The sequence below is a fragment of the Tachyglossus aculeatus genome, chromosome 2 (genome assembly GCF_015852505.1).
Source record: "Tachyglossus aculeatus isolate mTacAcu1 chromosome 2, mTacAcu1.pri, whole genome shotgun sequence".
NCBI lineage: Eukaryota > Metazoa > Chordata > Mammalia > Monotremata > Tachyglossidae > Tachyglossus > Tachyglossus aculeatus.
The window spans coordinates 169975607-169992256 of record NC_052067.1 but is presented as its reverse complement, the minus strand read 5'-3'; the positions used below and the strand labels follow the sequence as shown (position 1 = coordinate 169992256).

General features: G+C 45.0%; 1 protein-coding gene across 1 annotated transcript in view; it reads right to left on the bottom strand.

Moving 5' to 3' along the window:
* Positions 1-16650, bottom strand: part of ABCC9 (ATP binding cassette subfamily C member 9) — a 351651-nt gene that overhangs the window by 270868 nt on the left and 64133 nt on the right. The window contains exons 7-8 of the mRNA XM_038765661.1: positions 8095-8298; positions 822-974 (exon numbers count right to left, since the gene is read on the bottom strand). Coding sequence (XP_038621589.1) covers positions 822-974; positions 8095-8298 — 357 coding nt within the window. The remainder of the gene's footprint in view (positions 1-821; positions 975-8094; positions 8299-16650) is intronic.

Here is a 16650-nt window from a genome sequence, read left to right as displayed (position 1 = left end):
AAGAGAAGCAGTGTGGTGCAGTGAATAGAGCCCAGGCCTTGGAGCAGAAGGTCATGGGTTCTAATCCTAACTCCCCGACGTGTCTGCTGTTTGACCTTGGGCAATTCCCTTCACTGCTTGCTGCCTCAGTTATATAATAATAATAATAATAATGGCATTTGTTAAGCGCTTACTATGTGCAAAGCACTGTTCTAAGCACTGGGGAGGTTATAAGGTGATCAGGTTGTCCCACGTGGGGCTCACAGTCTTAATCCCCATTTTATAGATGAGGTAACTGAGGCACAGAGAAGTTAAGTGACTTGCCCAAAGTCACACAGCTGACAATTGGCGGAGCCGGGATTTGAACCCATGACCTCTGACTCCAAAGCCCGGGCTCTTTCCACTGAGCCACTTGCCTAAAGTCACACAGCTGACAGTTCATTCATTCAATCGTATTTATTGAGCGCTTACTGTACGCAGAGCACTGTATTAAGCGCTTGGGAAGTACAAGTCGGCAACATATAGAGATGGTTCCTACCCAACAACAGGCTCACAGTCTAGAATTGATGGAGTCGGGATTTGAACCCATGACCTCGGACTCCCAAGCCCATCGTCCATTCACTGAGCCACGTTGCTTCTCTGAAGCATCTGTAAAATCTGAGATTGTGAGCCCCAAATGGAACAGGGACTGTTTCCAACCTGATGACCTTGTATCTACCCCAGTGCTCAGCACATAGTAAACGCTTAACAAATACTATTATTCATTCATTCAATCATATTTATTGAGCGCTTACTGTGTGCAGAGCACTGTACTAAGCGCTATTATTAGAGGAGTAACTCACCAACAGAGCTCCCCGGAGGTTAATTCCGGTTTCGATGGTGACGTAGTAAGAAGCCTGCAGAAACGTCCTCTGAAGGATGAGGGCCAGGAAAAGGAGGACGGCCAGGACATAAGGATTTTCCAGGAATTCCTTCGACGTGAGGGAAACAGAAGCCTTGAAGCAAAAGACAAGCGATCGGTTAAAAATTTAAAAAAGACCAAGAGCAGGCCGACAGAGGAATCCAAAATACAGACAGTGTTAAAAGCTAGAAGCATCGCTCAAGATGGGCAGGGAAAAAAAATCATAGCCGTAATTCATTTCTTTAATAATGATAATAATAATAATAATAATGGTATTTGTTAAGTGCTTACTATGTGCCAAGCATTAAATTAATGTTGGCCCTCCCTTCTAGACTGTAAGATGATTGTGGGCAGGGAATATATCTACCCTCTCCTCTGTACTGAAAGTGTACAATTCATAGCCATAATTTATTTCTTTATATTAATGTCGGTCTCCTGGTCTAGACTGTAAGCTCATTGTGGGCGGGAATGTGTTTGCCCGGGATTTAGAGAAGCAGTGTGGCTCAGTGGAAGGAGCTCGGGCTTGGGAGTCAGAGGTCATGGGTTCTAATCCTAGCTCTGCCACATAGCTGTGTGACCTTGGGTAAGTCACTTAACTTTTCTGAGCCTCAGTGACCTTATCTGTAAAATGGGGATTAAGACTGTGAGCCCCACGTGGGACAACCTGATCACCTTGTATTCCCCTCCAGCGCTTAGAACAGTGCTTTGCACATAGTAAGCACTTAATAAATGCTTAGTAATAAGCATTACTTAGTAATTACTTAGTAATTAGTAATTACTTAGCAATTATTAAGCATAGTAATGCTTAATAATAATTACTATTATCTGTCCACTAGGTCCGGATCCAGGTAATCATAACAATAATAATAATAATGATTCATTCATTCAATTGTATTTATTGATTGATTGATTCATTCATTAATTGTATTAATGATGGCATTTGTTAAGTGCTTACTATGTACCAAGCACTGTTCTAAGCGCTGGGGGAGATACAGGTTAATCAGGTTGGATACAGTCCCTGTCCCATATGGGGCTCACGGTCTCAATCCCCATTTTACAGATGAGGTCACCGAGGCCCAGAGAAGTGAAATGACTTGCCCAAGAGGCAAGCAAGCGGCAGAGCCGGGATTGTGTGCATTTGTACATATTTATTATTCTATTTATTTTAGTAATGATATATATATATATAGATATATCTATATCTATATATACATATCTAGATATATCTAGATATATATAGAGATATATCAGGAGAAGCAGCGTGGCTTAGTGCAAAGAGCCCGGGCTTTGGAGTCAGAGGTCATGGGTTCAAATCCTGGCTCCTCCACTTGTCAGCTGTGTGACTTTGGGCAGGTCACTTCATTTCTCTGTGCCTCAGTGACCTCATCTGTAAATTTGGGGTGAAGACTGTGAGCCCCACTTGGGACAACCTGATCACCTTATATCCTCCCCAGTGCTTAGAACAGTGCTTTGCACATAGTAAGCGCTTAATAATGCCATCATTATTATTATTATTATTCTCTGGGCCTCAGTGACCTCATCTGCAAAATGGGGATTAAGACTGTGAGCCCCATGTGGGACAACCTGATCACCTTGTAACCTTCCCAGTGCTTAGAACAGTGCTCTGCACATAGTAAGCGCTTAATACATGCCATTATTATTATTATTATCTATAATTCTATTTATGTACATTGATGCCATTGATGCCCTCCCCACAGCACCTGTATATATGTATATATGTTTGTACGTATTTATTACTCTATTTAATTTATTTGTATATATTTATTCTATTTATTTTATTTTGTTAATATGGTTTGTTTTGTTCTCTGTCTCCCCCTTCTAGACTGTGAGCCCACTGTTGGGTAGGGACCGTCTCTATATGTTGCCAACTTGTACTTCCCAAGCGCTTAGTACAGCGCTCTGTACACAGTAAGCGCTCAATAAATACAATTGAATGAATGAATGATGCCTTTCCACTTGCTTTGTTTTGTTTGGTTGTCTGTCTACCGCAGTCTTGACTGTGAGCCCGTTGGGGGCAGGGATTGTCTCTATTTGTTGCCAAATTGTACTTTCCAAGCGCTTAGTCCAGTGCTGTGCACACAGTAAGTGCTCAGTAAATACGATCCATTGAAGGAACGATCGAACCCACAACCTCTGACTCCCAAGTCTGGGTTCTTGCCAATAGGCCACACTCTTTCCCAAGTGGGAGAGTGATGCAAAAAGGAGAGGGAGAAGGGGAAATGAGAGCTTAATTGGAGAAGCCCTCTTGGAGGAGATGGAACAGTAGCGGAAAACAATCAGACTAGAGCTGCGTTCCTAGGTAATAATAATAATAATAATGGCATTTATTAAGCGTTTACTATGTGCAAAGCACTGTTCTAAGCACTGGGGAGGTAACAAGGTGATCAGGTTGTCCCACGGGGGGCTCGCAGTCTTCATCCCCATTTTCCAGATGAGGTCACTGAGGCCCAGAGAAGTGAAGTGACTTGCCCAAAGTCACACAGCTGACAAGTTGGCACAGCCGGGATTTGAACCCATGACCTCTGACTCCAAAGCCCAGGATCTTTCCACTGAGCCACGCTGCTTTTCCCTCCCTATGGTTTATTTGCCCACCACAGAGCCCCTTCCTTCCTCTCCCCCTCGTCCCCCTCATCTTACCTCCTTCCCTTCCCCACAGCACCTGTATATATGGATATATGTTTGTACATATTTATTACTCTATTTATTTATTTTACTTGTACATATCTAATCTATTTATTTTATTTTGTTAGTATGTTTGGTTTTGTTCACTGTCTCCCCCTTTTAGACTGTGAGCCCACTGTTGGGTAGGGACCGTCTCTATATGTTGCCAACTTGGACTTCCCAAGCGCTTAGTACGGTGCTCTGCACACAGTAAGCACTCAATGAATACGATTGATTGATTGATTGATTGATTGAGAACTGAAGACAAAATCTAGGAGCTGGAAAGGGAGAAATTGGCTTGATGCGAAAAAAAAAAAATCTCCTGCTTGTATTTACCTAAGATCATCCAGGCCTCCAAAGAGAATATTTGAGGTGAAAAAGGAGAAATTTGTCTCACGCAAAATAATCTCCAGATTTTCAGTACTCTTACCTAAACTTTTCAAGACCTGCGGAGTCAGTGTATCGTATATGAAAGGGAAAAGGAGTAATATGGTTCATGCCAAAACAAAAACAAAAACAAAAACCTCTCATTTGTTTCTCTACCTATGGCCTTTAAGGCCTACAAAGAGAACATTGGAGGAGTTAAAGGAAATATGAGCCACATGCAGATTTCCTCTTTATTTTTTAACCACCTCGTCCTTACCCTCCTTGTGTTTTATTCTAAGATTGCGAGCCCCTGGAGGGCCAGGTATCAGAGAAGCAGCGTGGCTCAGTGGAAAGAGCCCAGACTTTGGAGTCCGAGGTCATGGGTTCGAATCCTGATGCCGCCACATGTCTGCTGTGTGACCTTGGGCAAGTTACTTAACTTCTCTGAGCCTCAGTTCCCTCATCTGTAAAATGGGGATTAAGGCTGTGAGCCCCATATGGGACAACCTGATTACTTTGTATCCCCCCCAGCGCTTAGAACAGTGCTTTGCACATAGTAAGCGCTTAACAAATGCCAACATTATTATTATTCAAATCCCAGCTACTCCAATTGTCAGCTGTGTGACTTTGGGCAAGTCACTTCACTTCTCTGGGCCTCAGTTACCTCATCTGGAAAATGGTGATTAAGACTGTCAGCCCCCCATGACAACCTGATCACATTGTAACCTCCCCAACGCTTAGAACAGTGCTTTGCACATAGTAATAAGTGCTTAATAAATGCCATCATCATCATTATTATGTCTAATTCTCACAAGCGCTTAGTACAGTGCTCTGCACATAGTAAGCGCTCAATAAATATGATTGATGATGTGTAATTTTTCCCAAGTGCTTAGTACAGAGCTCTACACACAGTAGTTGTTTAATAAATACTATTGCTATTACTACTACTATTGCTCCTACTACTACTATGTTGATGATTTGTACTTCCCAAGTGCTTAGTACAGTGCTCTGCACACAGTGAGCGCTCAATAAATATGATTGAATGAATGAATGAATGAATGAATGAACTTCTCCGCGCCTCAGTTACCTCATCTGTAAAATGGGGATGAAGACTGTGAGCCGCCCGTGGGACAACCTGATCACCTTGTAGCCTCCCCAGCACTTAGAACAGTGCTTTGCACATAATAAAAGAACTTAACAAATGCCATCATTATTATTATTATATTATTAACTTCTCTGCGCCTCAGTTACCTCATCTGTAAAATGGGGATGAAGACTGTGAGCCGCCCGTGGGACAACCTGATCACCTTGTAGCCTCCCCAGCACTTAGAACAGTGCTTTGCACATAGTAAGCACTTAACAAATGCCATCATTATTATTATTATATTATTAACTTCTCTGAGCCTCAGTTCCCTCGTCGGAAAAATGGGGATTAAGACTGTGAGCCCCACATGGGCCAACCTGATCACTGTGACTCCTCCCCAGCGCTTAGAACAGTGCTATGCACATCGTAAGCGCTTAACAAATACCAAAATTATTATTATTATTGTAAAAAAACAAATACCAAAATTATTATTATTATTGTAAAAAAATACCAAAATTATTATTATTATTATTATCATCATTATTATTATCGTTATTATTATTATGTGCTTAGAACAGTGGTCTGCACTTAGTAAGGGTGGGAAGGTTTAAGGGGGCTCTGAAGAGGTGGGCATGGGGTATCATCATCATCATCATCAATCGTATTTATTGAGCGCTTACTGTGTGCAGAGCACTGTACTAAGCGCTTGGGAAGTACAAGTTGGCAACATATAGAGACGGTCCCTACCCAACAGTGGGCTCACAGTCTAAAAGGGGGGAGCACCAGAACCTGAGAGGAGTTAACAGCCTGGTTGAGCTGATAATAATGACAATAATAATAATAATAATAATAATAATGATGGTATATGTTAAGTGCCTACTACGTGTCAAGCACTGTTCTAAGCACTGGGGGAGATACAAGTTAATCAGACTGCAACGTGGCTCAGTGGAAAGAGCCTGGGCTTTGGAGTCAGAGGTCACGGGTTCAAATCCTGGCTCCGCCAATTGTCAGCTATGTGACTTTGGGCAAGTCACTTCACTTCTCTGGGCCTCAGTTCCCTCATCTGGAAAATGGGGATTAAGACTGTGAGCCCCCCGTGGGACAACCTGATCACTTTGTAACCTCCCCAGCACTTAGAACAGTGCTTTGCACATAGTAAGCACTTAATAAATGCCATCATTATTATTATTAGATTGGGACCCAGTCCCTGTCCCACATGGGGACATGTGAAGCAGCAAGGCATAGTGGCTAGAGCCCTGGCGTGCAAGTCAGAAGGATCATCATCATCATCAATCGTATTTATTGAGCGCTTACTATGCACAGAGCACTGTACTAAGCGCCTGGGAAGTACAAATTGGCAACATATAGAGACAGTCCCTACCCAACAGTGGGCTCACAGTCTAAAAGGGGATCTGGGTTCTAATCCCAGCTCTGCTACATAATAATAATACTAATAATAATGGCATTTGTTAAGCACTTACTATGTGCCAAATTCTGTTCTAAGCGCTGGGGGGGATACAAGTTTATCAGGTTGTCCCAAGTGGGGCTCACAATCTTCATCCCCATTTTCCAGATGAGGTCACTGAGGCCCAGAGAAGTGAAGTGACTTGCCCACGGTCACACCGCTGACAAGTGGCACAGTTGGGATTAGAACCCACAACCTCTGACTCCCAAGCCCTTGCTCGTTCCACTAAGCCACGATGTGTGACCTTGGGCAAGTCATTCACTTCTCTGGGCCTCAGTACCCTCATCTGTAAAATGGGGATTGAGACTATGAGCCCCCTTTTTCCTCTCCTCCTCCCCATCCCCCCCACCCTACCTCCTTCCCCTCCCCACAGCACCTGTATATATGTTTGTACAGATTTATTACTCTCTTTATATTACTTGTACATATCTACTATTTATTTTATTAATGATGTATATATAGCTATAATTCTATTTATTCTGATGGTATTGACACCTGTCTACTTGCTTTTTTTTTGTTGTCTGTCTCCCACTTCTAGACTGTGAGCCCGCTGTTGGGTAGGGACCGTCTCTTTATGTTGCCAACTAGGACTTCCCAAGTGCTTAGTCCAGTGCTCTGCACACAGTAAGCGCTCAATAAATATGATTGAATGAATGAATGAATGAATGAATGAAAAGGGACTGTGCCCAATCCACACCAGTGCTTAGTCCAGTGCCTGGCACCTAGTAATCAATCAATCAATCAATCGTGTTTATTGAGCGCTTACTGTGTGCAGAGTACTGGACTAAGCGCTTGGGAAATACAATTTGGCAACATCTAGAGACAGTCCCTACCCAACAGTGGGCTCACATTCTAGAAGGGGGGGGGATAGAGAACAAAACCAAACATATTAACAAAATAAAATAAATAGAATAGATATGTACAAGTAAAATAAATAAATAAATAGAGTAATAAATCTGTACAAACATATATACATATATACAGGTGCTGTGGGGAAGGGAAGGACGTACGATGGTGGGGATAGAGAGGGGGACGAGGGGGAGAGGAAGGAGGGGGCAGTAAGCAGTCTTCTAGGCTGTGAGTTCACTCTTCTAAACTGTGAGCCCACTGTTGGGTAGGAACCGTCTCTATATGTTCCCAATCTGTACTTCCCAAGCGCTTAGTACAGTGCTCTGCACACAGTAAGCGCTCAATAAATACGATTAAATGAATAGTAAGCACTTAACAAATACCGTAATTTTTATCATTATTATTTTGGGGTTCACCGTCTGCATCTCCATTTTCCAGATGAGGTGACTGCGGCCCAGAGAAGTGAAGTGACTCGAGCAAGGTCACCCAGCAGACGGGCGGCGGAGCCGGGATGTGCTCTGCACACATTGATCATCATCATCAATCGTATTTATTGAGCGCTTACTATGTGCAGAGCACTGTACTAAGCGCTTGGGAAGTACAAATTGGCAACATATAGAGACGGTCCCTACCCAACAGATTGATGATGATGATGAGAACCCGCGTCCCACGGGGTTCTACGCAGCAGGCCGCGCTGCCTCTCTGATGGACCGGAGGGTCCCGGGGGTGAGGTGAGGGGGGGAGAAAGGGGCAGGATGGGGGTCTCACCCGAGAAGGCATGACGGTGGCCGTCCCAGAGGCGTTGAGGGAGGTCTGCTGGACGATGCCCGATATGCAGAGCGGCCCCGCGAAGCCCAACAGGTCGGCCAGGTAACGGAAGGTGCTGCTCAGGAGGATGGGGCGGCCGAACGCCTTGTACATAGCCAGCCAGATGGACGGCATCGACCGCTGCGGACGGTCCTCCGCTTGCTTCTGTCCGGGGAAAGAAGGCCAAGTCATTCACTCGTTCATTTCGTCGAGAAGCAGCGTGGCTCACTGGAAAGAGCCCGGGCTTTGGAGTCAGAGGTCATGGGTTCAAATCCCGGCTCCGCCAATTGTCAGCTGGGTGACTCTGAGCAAGTCGCTTTGCTTCTCTGGGCCTCAGTTCCCTCATCTGTAAAATGGGGATTAAGACTGTGAGCCCCCCATGGGACAACCTGATCACCTTGTAACCTCCCTAGAGCTTAGAACAGTGCTTTGCACATAGTAAGCGCTTAATAAATGCCATCATTATTATTATTTATTGAGCGCTTATTGTCACGCATTCATTCGATCGTATTTATTGAGCGCTTACTGTGGGCAGAGCACTGGGCTAAGCGCTTGGGAAGTACAAGTTGGCAACATATAGGGAGGATATAAGGTGATCAGGTTGTCCCACGTGGAGCTCACCGTCTTCGTCCCCATTTTCCAGGTGAGGTCACTGAGGCCCAGAGAAGTGAAGTAACTCGCCCAAAGTCACACAGCTGACAAGGGGCGGAGGCAGGATTAGAACCCATGACCAAGCCCAAGCCCGGTCCCTTCCCAACAGTGTCTAAGTGCTTGCGAAGTCGGCAACAGATAGAGATGGTCCCTACCCAACAATGGACCCACAGACTGTGAGACTACTTCTCACAGAGAAGCAGCGTGGCTCAGTGGAAAGAGCCCGGGCTTTGGAGTCAGATGCCATGGGTTCAAATCCCGGCTCCGCCAACTGTCAGCTGTGTGACTTTGGGCAAGCCACTTCACTTCTCTGGGCCTCAGTTCCCTCATCTGTAAAATGGGGATTAAGACTGTGAGCCCCCCGTGGGACAACCTGATCACCTTGTAACCTCCCCAGCGCTTAGAACAGTGCTTTGCACATAGTAAGCGCTTAATAAAATGCCATTATGTAGACAGGTGTCAAAATCGTTGGAACAAATAGAATTAGAGCTATGTGCATATCATTAACAAAATAAATAGAATAGTAATAGAGTAACCATCAGCATTGGGCCATGGGTGTGGGGAGACCTCTGTCTCCCCCCAGGGTGCCCCATGAGGAACCCCAAAAAGGATGAATACTGAAGCAGCCCAAATAATAATGATAGCATTTATTAAGCCCATACTATGTGCAAAGCACTGTTCTAAGCGCTGGGGAAGTTACAAGGAGATCAGGTTGTCCCACGGAGGGCTCACAGTCTTAATCCCCATTTTACAGATGAGGGAACTGAGGCACAGAGAAGTGAAGTGACTTGCCCAAAGTCATACAGCTGGCAATTGGTAGAGCCGGGATTTGAACCCATAACCTCTGACTCCAAAGCCCATGCTCTTTTCACTGAGCCACGCTGCTTCTCTAATAACAATAATGATGGCATTTGTTAAGCACTTACTATAATAATAATAATAATAATAATAATAATGGCATTTATTAAGTGCTTACTGTGTGCAAAGCACTGTTCTAAGTGCTGGGGAGGTTACAAGGTGATCAGGCTGTCCCATGGGGGGCTCACAGTCTTAATCCCCATTTTACAGATAAGGTAACTGAGGCCCAGAGAAGTCAAGTGACTTGCCCAAAGTCACACAGCTAACAATTGGCAGAGCTGGGATTTGAACCCATGACCCTTGACTCCAAAGCCCATGCTCTTTCCACTGAGCCATGCTGCTTCTCTAATAATAATAATGATGATGGCATTTGCTAAGCAGTTACTATAATAATAATAATGACATTTAATAAGCACTTACTGTGTGCCAAGCACTGTTCTAAGTGCTGGGGAGGTTACAAGGTGATCAGGCTGTCCCATGGGGGGCTCACAGTCTTAATCCCAATTTTACAGATGAGGGAACTGAGGCCCAGAGAAGTGAAGTGACTTGCCCAAAGTCACACAGCTGACAGTTGGTGGAGCTGGGATTTGAACCCATGACCTCTGACTCTTTCCACTGAGCCACGCTGCTTCTCTAATAATAATAATGATGGCATTTGTTAAGCACTATTCTTAGCGCTGTGGAGGTTACATGGTGATCAGGTTGTCCCACGGGGGGCTCACAGTCTTCATCCCCATATTCCAGATGAGCGAACTGAGGCCCAGAGAAGGGAAGTGACTTGCCCAAAGTCACACAGCTGACAAGTGGTGGAGTCGGGATTTGAACCCATGACCTCTGACTCCAAAGCCCGGGCTCTTTCCACTGAGCCATGCTGCTTCTCTAGACCATCAACTCACCCTTTAGACTGTAAGGTCGCACTCTAAACCACAAGGTCATCTTCTAGATTGTAAGATCACCCTCTAGATTGCTCACCCTCTAGACTGTAAACTTGCCCTCTAGACTCTAAATTCATTCATTCATTTCATTCAATCATATTTATTGAGCGCTTACTATGTGCAGAGCACTGTACTAAGCGCTTGGGAAGCACAAGTTGGCAACATATAGAGACAGTCCCCACCCAACAACGGGCTCACAGTCTAGAAGGGGGAGATAGAGAACAAAACAAAACATGTGGACAGGTGTCAAGTCATCAGAATAAATAGAAATAAAGCTGGATGCACATCATTAACAAAATAAATAGAATAGTAAATATGGGCAAGTAAAATAGAGTCATAAATCTGTACAAACATCTATACAGGGGCTGTGCGGAGGGGAAGGAGGTAGGGCGGGAGGGATGGGGAGGAGGAGAGGAAAATTAAAGTCACTCTCTAGATTTTAAGCTCATCCTCTAGACTGTAAGATCGCCCTCCAAATTGTAAGATCTCCCTCCGGACTGTAAGATTTCCCTCTAGACTGTCAGCTCTCCCCCTGGGCTGTGAGCTCGCCCGCTAGACTGTAAACTCACTCTCTAAAATAAATAAAATAAATAAATGATGGCATTTTGTTAAGCGCTTACTATGTGCAAAGCACTGTTCTAAGTGCTGGGGGGGGATACAAGGTGATCAGGTTGTCCCACGGGGGGCTCACAGTCTTCATCCCCATTTTACAGATGAGGTCGCTGAGACTCAGAGAAGTGAAGTGACTTGCCCAAGGTCACACAGCAGACAAGTGGCAGAGCTGCGATTCGAACCCATGACCTCTGACTCCCAAACCCGGGTTATTTCCACTGAGCCACGCTGCTTCGCTAGGCTCTAGGCTTGCTCTCTAGATTGTAGACTGACTCTCTAGACTACAAGGTTATCCTCTAGACTGTAAATTGCCATGTAGTAATAATAATAATGATGGTATTTTTTAAGCGCTTACTATGTGCAAAGCACTGTTCTAAGCGCTGGAGGGATACAACGTGATCAGGTTGTCCCGCGTGGGGCTCACAGTCTTAATGCCCATTTTACAAATGAGGGAACTGAGGCCCAGAGAAGTTGTAGACTATACGATCACTTTCTAGCCTGTAAGATCATGTGGCTCAGTGGAAAGAGCCCGGGCTTTGGAGTCCGAGGTCATGGGTTCAAATTCCGGCTCCGCCACTTGTCAGCTGTGTGACTTTGGGCAAGTCACTTAATAATAAAAATAATAATAATGGCGTTTATTAAGTGCTTACTATGTGCAAAGCACTGGAGAGGTTACAAGGTGATCAGGTTGTTCCTTGTGGGGCTCACAGATTTAATCCCCATTTTCCAGATGAGGTCACTGAGGCAAAGAGAAGTTAAGCGACTTGCCCAAAGTCACACAGCTGACAATTGGCGGAGCTGGGATTTGAACCCATGACCTCTGACTCCAAAGCCCGGCCTCTTTCCTACTGAGCCACGCTGCTTCTCCAACTTCTGCTTCACTTAACTTCTCTGGGCTTCAGTTACCTCGTCTGGAAAATGGGGATTAAGACTGTGAGCCCCCACGTGGGACAACCTGATCACCTTGCAACCTTCCCAGCGCTTAGAACAGTGCTTTGCACATAGTAAGTGCTTAATAAATGCCATCAGTGTTATTATTATTATTATTATCTCCCTCTAGGCCATCAGCTTGCCCCCTGGACTGTAAACTCCTCCTCTGGACCGTAAAATCACTCTATGTCACCCTTCCAGTTGTATTTGCAGCCTTTCTATTCCCGCTCCTTCCCTGCTCAGCAGCACTTATGTCCGTATCTCATTCATTCATTCAATCGTATTTATTGAGCGCTTCCTGCGTGCAGAGCACTGGACTAAGCGCTTGGGAACTACAGGTCGGCAACATCTAGAGACGGTCCCTACCCAACGACGGGCTCACAGTCTAGAAGGGGGAGACAGACGACAAAAGAGAACATGGAGACAGGTGTCAAAATCGTCAGAACAAATAGAACTGAAGCTGGCTGCACATCATTAACAAAATTAATAATAATAATAATAATAATGGCATTTATTAAGCACTTACTATGTGCAAAGCACTTTCTAAGCGCTGGGGAGGTTACAAGGTGATCAGGTTGTCCCCCGGGGGAGCTCACAGTCTTCATCCCCATTTTACAGAAGCGGTAACTGAGGCTCAGAGAAGTGAAGTGACTGGCCCAAAGTCACACAGCTTACAGGTGGCGGAGCCGGGACTGTGAGCCCCTTGTTGGGTAGGGACCGTCTCTATATGTCGCCAACTTGTTCTTCCCAAGTGCTTTAGTCCAGTGGTCTGCACACAGTAAGCGCTCAATAAATATGATTGAATGAATGAATTGAGACTCACCTGTCCCTCAGCCCCCCAAAATTGCATACGAATCTGTCTGTCTTCCCCTTTTAGACTGTGAGCCCACTGTTGGGTAGGGACTCTCTCTATATGTTGCCAATTTGCACTTCCCAAGCGCTTAGTACAGTGCTCTGCACGTAGTAAGCGCTCAATAAATACGATTGATGATGATGATGATTTGAACCCATGACTTCTGACTCCAAAGCCCAGGCTCTTTTCCGCTGAGCCACGCTGCTTCAAATAGAATAGTAAATAGGGACAAGTAAAAGGAAAATCTCGAATTTACTTATTTCTATAAATGTCTGTCTCTTCCTCTAGACTGTAAACTCGATGTGGGCCGGGAACACGTCTACCGACTATGTTGTATTGAGAAGCAGCGTGGCTTAAGGGATAGAGCCTAGGCCTAAGCACTTACTACGTGCCAAGCACTGTTCTAAGCACTGGGGTGGATACAAGCTAATCAGATGGGTAGGGACTGTCTCTATATGTTGCCAATTTGTACTTCCCAAGCGCTTAGTACAGTGCTCTGCACATAGTAAGCCCTCAATAAATACAATTGAGGATGATGACACGGTCCCTGTCCTAGTGGCCCAAGGCCTAGTGGCTACAGCTCTGCCCTGGGAATCAGAAGGACCCGAGTTCTAATTCCGCCTCAGCCACATATCTGCTGTGTGACCCTGGGCAAGTCACTTCATTTATTACTCCATTTATTTATTTTGCTTGTACATATCTATTCTATTAATTTTATTGTGTTAGTACGTTTGGTTTTGTTCTCTGTCTCCCCCTTTTAGACTGTGAGCCCACTGTTGGGTAGGGACCGTCTCTATATGTTGCCAACTTGGACTTCCCAAGCGCTTAGTACAGCGCTCTGCACTCAGTAAGCGCTCAATAAATACGATTGATTGATTGATTGATTGATTGATTTGGGCCTCAGTGACCTCATCCGGAAAATGGGGATGGAGCCCGTGAGCCCCACATGCGACAGGGACTGTGCCCAAACCGATTTACTTGTATCTAGCCCAGTGCTTAGAAGAGTGCTTGGTACATTAACAAATCTTTTTCTCGGCACTCAGAACAGTGCTTTGCACATAGTAAGTGCTTAACAAATGCCTATTATATTATTATTATTATTCTTATTCTTATTATTATTATTATTATTATTATTATTACTTCCCCAAAACGAACAAAAGAATTTTAGAGCAAATTAAACCAAAGTGGTCTTTAGAAGGCCAAATAACTCGACTGAGATTAGCATATTTTGGATTTATTATCGGGAGGACGGAGTCTCTGGAGAAGACACCGTTGCTTGGAAAAATCCAGGGAAAATGTGGAAGTGTCAGACCGGCAGCTAGATGGAGAGAGACGGGAACAACGATAACGGAAGAACCATTACTGAGGTTACGGATGATGGCAAAGGATGGGACGCTCCGGAGAAAACAGATCTATAGACTATGAATCAGAAGCGATTCGACGGCACTTGATAATAAATAATAAGTGCTTAGTATAGTGCTCTGCAACAGTAAGCGCTCAATAAATCCAATTGACTGATTCTACTGGTCCCCTTAAAAAGCAAGGTGTGAAGTAATAAGACATACTATTACTACTACGACTCCTATTAGATTGTGAGCCCGTTGTTGGGTAGGGATGTCTCTATCTGTTTCCAAATTGCACTTTCCAAGCGCTTAGTGCAGTGCTTTGTCCAAAGTAAGCGCTCAATAAATATGATTGAATGCTAGGGAAGCGGTGTGGCCAAGTGGAGAGAGGTTGGGCCTGGAGACTGTGAGCCCGCTGTTGGGTAGGGACCGCCTCTATATGTTGTCAACTTGTACTTCCCAAGTGCTCTGCAATCAATCAATCAATCGTATTTATTGAGCACTTACTGTGTGCAGAGCACTGTACTAAGCGCTTGGGAAGTACAAGTTGGCAACATATACAGACAGTCCCTACCCAACAGTGAGCTCACAGTCTAGAAGTGGGCTCACAGTCTAGAAGCACACAGTAAGCACTCAATAAATACAATTGAATGAATGAATGAAAAGTCAGAGGGCCTGGGTTCTGATCTCAGCTCTGCCAATTGCCTGTGGTGTGACCTTGGACAAGTCATTTCACTTCTCTAGACTGTAAGCTCATTAGGAGCCACGTACGTGCCTGCTAATTCTGTTGTAGAGAAGCAGCGTGGCTCAGTGGAAAGAGCCCGGGCTTTGGAGTCAGAGCTCATGGGTTCGTATCCCGGCTCTGCCGATTGTCAGCTGTGTGACTTTGGGCAAGTCACTTCACTTCTCTGGGCCTCAGTTACCTCATCTGCAAAATGGGGATTAAGGCTGTGAGCCCCACGAGGGACAACCTGATCACCTTGTAACCTTCCCAGTGCTTAGAACAGTGCTTTCCCTTTTAGACTGTGAGCCCACTGTTGGGTAGAGACTGTCTCTATGTTGTGCTGACTTGTACTTCCCAAGTGCTTAGTACAGTGCTCTGCATCATCAATCATCATCATCATCAATCGTATTTATTGAGCGCTTACTATGTGCAGAGCACTGTACTAAGCACTTGGGAAGTACAGATTGGCAACATATAGAGACAGTCCCTACCCAACAGTGGGCTCACAGTCTAAAAGGGGGAGACAGAGAACAAAACCAAACATACTAACAAAATAAAATAAATAGAATAGATATGTACAAGTAAAATAAATAAATAAATAAATAGAGTAATAAATCTGTACAAACATATATCCAGGTGCTGTGGGGAAGGGAAGGAGGTAAGGCCGGGGGGATGGAGAGGGGGACGAGGGGGAGAGGAAGGAAGGGGCTCAGTCTGGTAAGGCCTCCTGGAGGAGGCTTACTGCACACAGTAAGCGCTCAATAAATACGATTGATTGATTGATTGATTGTACTGTACTCTCCCAAGTGCTCAGAACAGTGCTCTGCACATAGTAAGCATACAGTAAATACCATCGATCAGTTCATTCTCTATGTCTCAGTTTCCTCAACTGCAAAATTGCGATTAAATAGCTTTTCTCCCTTCTACTTAGATTCTGACCCCGTGGGGGACAAGGACCATGCCCAACTTAATTTCCTCAACTGTAAAATTGCGATTAAATAGCTTTTCTCCCTTCTACTTAGATTCTGACCCCGTGGGGGACAAGGACTATGCCCAACTTAATTAACCCCAGCGTTTAGAACAGTGGTTCTCCTATCATCCCTCTGGCCGTTAATTCTCAGTCTCTTTCGCGGGCTCCTCCTCTGCCTCCCACCCCCTCACTGTGGGGGTCCCTCAAGGCTCAGTTCTCTTCTCCATCTCCATCCACTCCCTCGGAAAACTCATTCGCTCCCACGGCTTCAACTATCACCACTATGCCGCTGATTCCCAAGCGCTTAGTACAGTGCTCTGCATACAGTAAGCGCTCAATAAATACGATTGATTGATTGACTGATTCCCAAATCTCCATCTCCAGCCCTGATCTCTCTCCCTCTCTGCAGTCCCGCATCTCCTCCTACCTTCAAGACATCTCTACTTTTCTGGCCTCTCGTCCCCTCAAACTTAACATGTCCAAAACAGAGCTCCTTATCTTCCCACCCAAACCCAGCCCTCCCCTTATAATAATAATAATAATGGCATTTATTAAGCGCTTACTATGTGCAAAGCACTGTTCTAAGCGCTGGGGAGGTTACAAGGAGACCTGGTTGTCCCACGGGGGGCTCACAGTCTTAA